This window comes from Colius striatus, chromosome 9 (genome assembly GCF_028858725.1).
Source record: "Colius striatus isolate bColStr4 chromosome 9, bColStr4.1.hap1, whole genome shotgun sequence".
In the NCBI taxonomy this organism is placed as follows: domain Eukaryota; kingdom Metazoa; phylum Chordata; class Aves; order Coliiformes; family Coliidae; genus Colius; species Colius striatus.
In genome coordinates, this window is record NC_084767.1 from 3,100,420 (window position 1) to 3,109,809 (window position 9,390).

A 9,390-nucleotide genomic window follows, 5' to 3' on the forward strand; every position below is an offset into this window, starting at 1 on the left:
ACCCACCCGGGAGACCCCCCCCACCCCCCTCAGTGGTCCCTCCCTGCCTCGTCCCCGTTTTGGCGCCCCCTGGCGGCGCGGCGGCCCCAGCCCCGCCCCCACCGCGAGGCGCCGGGACGGCCGGATACAAACCCGCACACGGCTTTATTGACCCCGCGCACCGCCGGCCCTGCCCGCGCCCTCACAGCGGCAGCGGCAGCGCCTGCACCTCCTCCAGGCACTCGTCGTAGGCCTCCTGGTACTCCTCGTGCGGCTTCACCATGATCACGCAGGTCGGGCGCTTGGAGCCGGTGGCAGCTCCCAGGTCCTGCGGGAACAGCGAGGCCGTGGGGAGGGCTGCCAGGGGCTCGCCTGACGCCCAGCCCTGCTCGAACGCGTGGAACACACACCTGGCAGCGCCTCACGCCCTGGCCCCTCTGGTGGGTTTAAGAACCCTTCTCCCAGCTCCTCTCCAGCCCAGGAGCAGAGTGCTGGGCTGGCACCCGCACCACACACACTCCCTGCACCGGGGAGGATGTGCCCAGACACTGACACTCGCTCCCTCCTGCAAAGGGGAGGATGTCTCCCGGTCTCCACAGCTTAGCCAGCACCCTGTTCCTGCGAGAGGCTGGATCCCAGCTCACAACCAGGGAGAGAAAACACGTCTCCGTGTGAGAGAGTTCCCACCTCCAAATGCTGCAGGGACGGGCCTAGGGTAAAGGGCTCTGTGGTACCCCTGTAGAACACTCCTATACCCGAGCCGTGACCCCTTGCCACAGCCAAGCACCAGGCGCTTTACTCTGGCACCAGATTTGTGCCTTCCCGGGCCGGCTCCTGCCACAGCCCGGGCCAGGCGCTACCCACTGGGTTCCCTGTTGCCGGGGCCGGTGCCTCCCGTCTGCACAGCCCCCACCCCTTACCGCTTTGGAAGGGATGTAGGCGTAGGGGAGGCCCTTGTCCTCGCACATTATGGGGATGTGGCAGTATACATCGATGGGCAGCGTGTCGCCGGCCAGCACCGTGATCCTGCAGGGGAAACTCCACGTCAGTGGCTCGGCCGGGGCCGGGGCCGGGCCAGCGGGACTGGGGCAGCGCTTACCCCTTCTCGCCCTTATTGATGAACTTCTGGACCTCCTTCACCCCGCGACGGATCTGCTTGTGCTTGGCCGCTGCGGGAGAAGCGCACAGCCGCACCGTGAGGGGCTGCTCCGCCACAGCGCGGCCCGCTCCCGCCCGCCGCCCTCCCGAGCCCCCCAGCCCTGCTCCCTGCGCGGCCGGACCTTTCCTGATGCACTTGTAGAGCTTGCGCGTCAGCTTGCGGGAGGCCAGCGGCTGGGCGATGGGGTTCAGGGCGTCGAGCTGCTCCCGGTACGAGCGCTCGGGGGTCGCCTCCGCCTCGGCCTCCAGCTGCTTCTCCCGCGCCATGTTCGCGCCGCCGCTTCCCCTTCCGGGTCACGCGCCGCCTGCGACGCGCCTCCGGCGGCCACCGCCTCCGTGCCAGCCAATCGGCGGCCCGCTCCGGCACCGCCCGCCCACCGCGCCGGCCAATGGGCGGCCGCTGGCTCCGCGTGGCGCCCACGGCGCCGGCCAATGGGCGGCCGCTGGCTCCGCGTGGCGCCCACGGCGCCGGCCAATGGGCGGCCGCTGGCTCCGCGTGGCCGCGGCTGAGCGCGCGGGGCGCCGCCGCAGCGCCGGGACACGGGGCGGGCGCCCAGCACCGGCCGTCACCGCGTGCGCCGGGCAGCAGCCGCCCCGCCGGGTGCCGCTCTGAGGCGGCACCATGAGCCGAGCGGAGCCCCAGCGCGGCGGGGAGGCGGCGGGCGGCAGAGCTGCCCTGCAGCGGCCGGGGCCTGCGGCCTCCAGCACGGGGCCGAGCGCAAAGATGGCTTTAGCCGTTGTTCTTCCCTCCTCGGGAAGGTTTTCCCGCTGCTGGGCTACGCTGCTGCTTCTCCCAGAGGAAAAAGGTGGTTTCCTGGGGAGTAACGAGGTCAGCCCAAGGCCGTGGCCGAGGTGTCAGCACGTCCCCTGAGCCCTAACAGACCTCCTGAGCCAAAGAAACAACACTGCTCCAAAAGAAGCCTCAGACATGGCTTGTTACCTTCCCTCCCCACCCCAGGTTGTCCCTTGAGCACAGGAGGGCTTCATACAACATCTGCAGCTGCTCCAAGACCTCTCTCTCCATCTCCATGGCTATGTGGTGCACGTAGTGGTTGGAGCTGTTGTACATCACGGCGTTCTGGAACATGAGCATGAGGTCACGCTGGAACTGGACCATGGACTGGATCTGTCCCTTTGACAGTCTTCTTTTTATGCTGGTTAAATCCATGGGTCTACAAAAGGCAGATAGGAAGGAAAATGAAATGGCAGCCCCCAGCCAGGCATTGTTCAGGCTCTGCGTGAACATGCTTGTTCTTTTGCAGTGTGGCCCTGGAAGCACAGCTATTTTCCATCACTTTAATTGCTCAGGACAAAGAGGAGGAGTGGGAAACATTTTTCTTCTAAGTCAGACAAGTAAGTTTAGCCAATGCAACACTTGCTGTCCAATCAGCTTGGCAGGTCATTGGCAGCCACCTCTAAAAACAGGTTTGATGTTGGGCTCCAGAGAAGGCAAGCAGAGAGATTCTAGTGATTAGTCTTCATGAAGTCAGCCCAGGTCTTAGCAGAGAAAGAAAAGTTACTAAAATAAGTATCTATTAAAACCCCTTAACATCGAATGGGGCCACTGGCAAAAAATAGCAGTGCTGATAAGGGGAACATGATGGAGAATAAATATTACTTCCCTTATTTTGACAGAATGAGAAAATGAATGGCTGCAGAGACGACAACTGTGACCAGAATAGAATATGATTCAGCTCTGAAAAATGCCCTTAATCTCTCTGGGAATTATTCTCATGACCCACTTCTCCACTGAGGGAGCAAAACATCTGGGGAGCAAGCTGTGGATGAGGAGAGGGTATTGATGGAGGCACACGCTTCCAGCGTGGGGAGAAGAGACTGCTGAGCTGCGGAAGCTGAATCCCCTGCCCAGGCAGGGCTTACAGCTGTGTGGGCTGTGCTTGGAGTAAGTCAGCCAGGCAATGCCAGCAAAGAGCAGACACAACTTCTACCAGCACCAGAGTCGGTGCAAGCTTCCAGGTTCTAATCACTTGGAAAGGAGTTTTAATAGATCAGTGGGAGATGCTGCTGACAGGCAAACTTTGGAAAAGGAGGAAGGAAACTATCCCAGTGGCCTATTGGAAACGAGAGATGACAGAAAAAAATAACAGAAACCATCCAGTGAGCACTTCCCCCCAAACTCACCTCTTCACCACATCCCTGTACCCAGGGGCTTGTTTCTCTGACACCGCCTTCAGGAACGGGCCGCTGTACCTACAGGGACAAGCACAGAGCGTGACCTCCCTCTGCCTCCCCACCACAGGCAGCACCCCAACATGGACCAGTGGTTGTCCCTCCCTGCTTGCCACGAGGGCCACAGTCAATGAGCAACAGCCAGGATTCGGTGGCTGGTGTGACTCGGTGTGGGAGGAGGCTGAGCCCCTCGCTGAAGCTGGCTGTGCCAGCTGTGTAGGAAGCAACATTTAGGCTCTGCCACGTTAAGCATAGGAAATAAATATGCAGTGTTCCCTCCAGCTTTGCAGCCTGCAGCTGTTCCTGCTGCCAGGAGAGCCAGAAGCAAAGCCACGGAGACACAAACCAGCCTGTGGTGGCTGTCGTGGAGGTGAGGACAAGGCCTGGTGACAGAGGAGCTGGAGCTCAGGGCACTGTGTACAGGAGCCATGTCCACTCAACCCTTAGCCCCCACACACCTGTGACTGGCTATCATCTTCCAGATGGGCAGGAGAGTTCTTTTGAAGAAAAGACGCTGCAGGGGATTATCCCAGCTCAGCTGCATCCTGCCGAGGGAATGTATCATCAGATCATCACACTAGACACAGAGTGGGAAGTGTCAGTTCTGCTGGTACCCCCCACATCCAGGGAGATGAAGTGCAGAGCTCCTTTGCTGTTGCTATGCAAAGCCCCTCGGGGTGAGGTGGTGCAAGTGTTCTGCATCTGCACATCCAGAATGCAGGAAGATGCTGGGTGACAGGTAGAAACAAGAGCTGAGCTGAGCAGCTATAAAAGGCAGGACACAATTGGAATAGAAAAGCTCATGCTACTTTCAAGTTCAGAACTTTACTGAGGTGGTTTTTATTTAGTTTCTCATCCTCAAAGCCCCCCAGTTTTCCCTTGAAAGGGAGCCTGGGTGATCACACACGTGGCAGAGCCTGCATGTGACTGACACGCCTGCACCTGCCTGGAGGGGGATGGTAATGCCTCTGAAGGTCTGGACTGGATGTTGTCTGACAAAGCAGGATGTCAGCTTGCACAAGGCCTAGCTGCCTTGAGGAAAAATGCAGTTTCCATTTAATCTCTTACTTGATCTCTCCTCAGTTCATCTTAGGATCGATGCCCAAAACGCTGGCAGATCCAGAGACAGCACAGGTTACCTCCTTCCTTCCTGCTCTCCTTGGCTATCTCACCTTCCTGGAGGTGACCTGTGCTGTACATTTGTTCTCAAGTGAGACAAGGGGAACAGCTCTGTTCCCTTTGCCTGCAAGAGAACAGAATGGGGTACTTACAGCTGTGTGTTGGCAGGGGTCGCCGAGTCCAGCGCAGGGGCTGCAGAGGTGCTGCCACGATCATCCTGATCCTGGGCCTGACTGCTCTTCTCCCGTGGATGCTGCTCACCTAAAGCTTGTTCTGCAGGTGTCTCTTGAATCTTCTCCTGAAAAGTAGAGAAGAGAAAGGAGATATGGCTAAAGCAGCAGCCTATCACCTCAACTCTTTAGAAGGCAGCCTGCTGCACACTCCTTTACTGCATCCAGCCTCAGCTAGGAGCCAGCTCACTCTGTTATTCTGGAGGATGGTATTTGACCTTATTCAGCCCTTCACTGTGCTGCCCACAGCACTCCACTGACAGCAGGGGCTGATCTCTTGGATCACAACCACCTCCAACTACCACAAACTGCAGTGGAGCTGACTGCACTGGTGAGTCTGTCTGCTTCTCTGGAGTGAGGCATGGATGTAGAGAGGGCAGTTAGCAGCTGAGGTAAGACTGCCTCAGGCTTGTTAAAGCTCAAGACAGAGATAACAGGATCCCTTAGACTGCAACAAGGTTGTTTCCTCACAAACTCCCACATGAATATGACAGAGAATAGACCCGTTGGCAAGGAGAGCGGGGCTACTGTTATACTCATGTGCCAATAATATGTGGAGAGTGACAGGCATAAGGAGAGAGACTCTTTGGAGTCCAGAAGTGGGATTATGTGCAGGGGCACTTGAGAATTCCGTGATAGGAGACCAGAAGCATGGAGCAGACTCCTCAGGAAGGAAGAGGACACTGTGCTATGTTTGGCTTTGGCCATGAGGAACACTGTGAGAGAGCTGTGAAATGCAAGAACCCCTAAGTTACTTCTGCCTCCAGAGCCCAAGCTGGCAAGGGAACAAATGTGAGTGTGGGAAAATGGTACTGCTCTTCTACTGCCTTGTTACCTGTCCCAGCAACTCCTTGCAGGCTGTGGAAGCCCACAGCCCCCCTAGACTGATGCAAACCCAGGCTAGACAGTGCCTGCTTCCAAGACATGACGATCTCCCAGGGCAGATGGTTATTGCTATCACAGCCATGTGGGCCTGAAACCAGTCAAGCTGTGTGCTGTGTAATGCAGCAATTAGCACAAGGCAAGCATTCCAGTCTTGCCTTAAACCTGGGAGCAGACTGCCAGCTCTCATGAGTCACCTTTACACTGCCAAGGAGCAACTCCTCCAACTCGTATCTGAAGGTCTGATCTATAACAGGCTTCCTGTTCATAAAGATACACATCCAGGCATAGAAAACATCCTTCCCCTCATACTTTTGCATCCCCCCCTCCCCATTGTCTCCTCCTCTGTCGCCCCACTTGGAACCTGGGACTTCCCCATCTCTTCTGGAGCTGATTGCCTTCACTATCTCTTATCTCTCATCCAGGACCAGAGGTTCTTTTGGGACCACCCCTCTCCTACCTCTCTTCCCAGGAGGTGATAGTTCTCATCTTCTGCCAGGATGTGTAGTTGACTTTCCTCTGCTTCTGAGATGGCTTTTCTTGTGGCATTTTCCTGGCACCTCCCATCTTCCCCATCACCCTGCTTCCCAGAGCCACAATAATCCCCCCGAGTCTGCGATGACTTCGTGCTGCTAATGCGGAGAGGTTCCATCATCTGAGTTACCTGCAACACAGAGATTCATTGCTGCAAATTGTGAAGGCAAAAGGAAGAAGAAATAAGCAGCACAGATGCTATTTTCGGTTTCACTCCCTCAAAAATACCTTTCCATTTTTAGGAATCCTTGCAAAATAGTCTGATGAAGCCCCGTGTTATCATTACAGTGTCAGTCCACTGACATCCCCGTGCTTCAGGGTGAGCTGTGTTTTGGCAAAGCAGCTGTCTGGTTGCAGTGCCAGCTTTGAAACAGAGGAAGGGCTAGGCTTGGGCCAGTGTACAAGTCAGCTTAGGACATCTGCTCCTCCCCCAGACTGCTTCTGTGTGTAGGGATGGTGGAGGTCCTGAAAACCCAGATGTTTCAAGGAGGGCCTGAACCATGCTGCCTACGTTCTTATCATCCAAACAGGGCTGTTTACCTCTGACAAGAGCTGGAGAAAACTGTCATCTTCACGTGTCCTCTCTGCCTTTGGGTAGTCTTCACTATCATCCTCCCAGAGAGGCTCACTGAACTCCAGCTCACTGTCTGTCTCTTGGCTGCTCTCCTCTAGCTTCCCCAAGGCCACCTCTTCAGTATTCCTCCAGCTTCTCACGTTCAGATCCAAGTTTGAATTCCAGCTGAGAAGAGACTGGAAGTCACATTTCTTCTCTGACTCGCTGGAAGACTCAGTCTTAGACTCCCACCACACCCAGGCACAGCCCATCTGCAAACACACACAAATAGAGAGACAGCAATGTCTTGGTACCCTGAGCAGAACTGCAAAGCCCAACTCATTTCCTGACACCCTCAGACAGCTGAAAGACAGGAAGGACTCTGTGAGGTGAGTAGCCCACCCCTGAGCCCACACTTCACAGCACATGCCAGGGCTGCAGCTCTGCAACACCAACCACTACTTCAGAACAACCGAATTTCAGGTGTTTTTGGTGCTTTTACTGTGCTCTCCTCCTGGCCAGGGGTCGGTGGGTTACTGTACCTGGAGGATGTTGAGCTGGTTAGGAGCATATGGCTTTACTAGATGCTACATTTTTAAGGTGCAAAAGCACCCAGTTGCAAGCTCAAATCAAACTCCTGAGCTGCTGATGCTTGTGAACTCCCAGGACAACTCACTCAAATTCCTTTTGATGCCCCCTGAGAACTTTTTATACTGGAAATAACTCATTACAACACTTTGTTTTGAAAGTGACACATGTGATTAGGTGGAGGGTGACATTTTGTATACCTGAGCCAGAAGAATTATAACCACACACAGCTGCACACTGACAGAGGACAGCTCTACATGTTTCAGGAAATCAAAGCATTCTACTAAGAAGGAAGAACCCATTCATTTCATCTCTGTTCATTAGTCCATGCCTAAGTGTCTTCTTTGGCCTGAGTCCACTGTGATTTCTCTGACTCTGGGGAATTGCTTGCAGAGTCACAGTAACAACAACAAAAGCTACTGAACTCAGCTGCCTGGATGCTGTACCTATGGAGAATTCTATGCATTCATTAGTAGGGGCTTTAGAGTTTTCAGTTAATTAATTACAATCTCATTTTTTTTTCCCAGAGTTTTGAACAATTTCTCACTCATTTACTTTTGCACTCTCTTGATTACTGGAGCAGCTACAAATACAGCCTACAGTGGGTAACTGGGAGAAATAAGGAATCTACTTGGTTTGGGATGAGAAAACTCATTTGCTTATCGTATAAACTTACTAAGATCTGCAAGGCCACCCTTCTGAAACCTCTTTCAAAGTTAACTTTCAACAGAAACTGATAAAATTCGATGAGGTCAGAGATAACATTCCCAGCTCTCAGCTTCCAGATGAAGGAGTTGGGCAAACTGTGGTTTCAGCTGAAGAGCAACCCTGTGCCTGAAGTGCTCATCCCGTGCCATCCGATCACTTGTGATCATCTCTCTGCACTCCCAGTTGACAGGGGTAAGCATTTTAAAATCAGGAAGCCCAAGAAACTTGGGCATAAGCATTGATGAAGACCTTTGGCCTTATGTTCAGTTTTACTAACTCTTGGAAGGCTCAAGATGCCAGAGAGCAGAACAGCAGCACGGGTGTAAGACAAGCGGATGAGTGAAATAATTACGGACTGCTTAGTTCCAGACCAATTTGTACAAAAACCAGCAAGGGACAAGATGATACAGAGTTCAACTTTTAATTAAGAACCGCCTGGTAGTTCTTAATTATGTTGGCTCCGTGTCATCAGCAAGGAATTGTTATTGAATTGAAAAGTTTTAAGTTGGCTTTGCAGAGATCAGACACTGCACAACCCTTGCCAATATCAGGAAAAGCTGTCAGAAAGAAAAGAGGCCTTTAAAAGGAACTTAACATGTCAAAACAAGAAAAATGATAAAAGCCCAAACTCTGGTGAATAAAATGTTGAATTCACAATAAAGCAGGCAAAACCCCAAAAACCAGGCCAAAGAAAAGAACAATTTGCTGCAGACATAAAAGCAAATAACAACAACAAACCTCATCAAAAACATCAGAAGCAGAGAGCTGCCAGATGATCTGTGGGGATGATGCATCATCAGTGCCAAATATCTCAGAGGAAAATAGGGCCAGTTGGAAAAACCAAATTAGTCATCATTATCAGCAGTCGCCACAGAGGAGATCACACGAGACTTTCTCTTGGGACGCGTCCGAGAGGCTGTTTCTAATTAAAATGTCAACAGGGGAGGTTTTAGAGCAATTTGAGGGAGGGGGTATGCCTTAGAACCCATTGGGATTCACTCTTGAGACCTAAAGTGGCTTAAATATAATGTAAGAAATATAATGTGCTGTGTAATCTGCCACTTAAAATTAACCACAGCACAGGAAAACCAGAAAGGGGTGGTTGTTCTGTCCGTGAAAGGGTGGTCAGTGGGAGATGTGGCACAGTCAGAGTGAGCTCTGCGCTTGATAGGTTACACCAAAGTATTAGGAAGAAGAGAATCAGTAGTCAGAGCATGAGATGATGAACTGGGAAAGAGGCAAAGAAGCTCCCTAGAAAAAAACGCATCTTAGATTTCAAAGATCTTAACCTTAAAAGCTATTAAAGTGTCATGAGGCAAGAGACAAGGTTATTTAAGAGAAAAGAGAACAAATCAAGGGTAGGAACAAACAGTAATGCTGTTCATAACAAAAGCAAGTTACTAATGGGCATGACAAAGATCCTCCCACATGCTGCCACTTCAGTTTTTC

At 52.9% G+C, this 9,390-nt stretch overlaps 2 protein-coding genes across 2 annotated transcripts; both read right to left on the reverse strand.

Moving 5' to 3' along the window:
* Positions 1 to 125: 125 nt before the first annotated feature.
* On the reverse strand, positions 126 to 1,430 carry NHP2 (NHP2 ribonucleoprotein). The gene is made up of 4 exons (XM_062002713.1): positions 1,260 to 1,430; positions 1,079 to 1,148; positions 900 to 1,005; positions 126 to 307 (listed from the first exon to the last, which is right to left on the reverse strand). Exons 1-4 carry the CDS (start codon positions 1,402 to 1,404, stop codon positions 182 to 184), a joined length of 447 nt encoding a protein of 148 aa, XP_061858697.1. The 5' UTR covers positions 1,405 to 1,430; the 3' UTR covers positions 126 to 181.
* A 629-nt stretch (positions 1,431 to 2,059) lies between these two features.
* LOC133626096 (bromodomain-containing protein 8-like) lies at positions 2,060 to 6,862 on the reverse strand. Its single transcript, XM_062002741.1, has 6 exons — positions 6,633 to 6,862; positions 6,019 to 6,222; positions 4,599 to 4,744; positions 3,786 to 3,872; positions 3,280 to 3,348; positions 2,060 to 2,309 (listed from the first exon to the last, which is right to left on the reverse strand). The coding sequence occupies exons 2-6, from the start codon at positions 6,211 to 6,213 to the stop codon at positions 2,060 to 2,062; spliced, it is 747 nt and encodes a 248-aa protein (XP_061858725.1). The 5' UTR covers positions 6,214 to 6,222; positions 6,633 to 6,862.
* Positions 6,863 to 9,390: the final 2,528 nt, after the last annotated feature.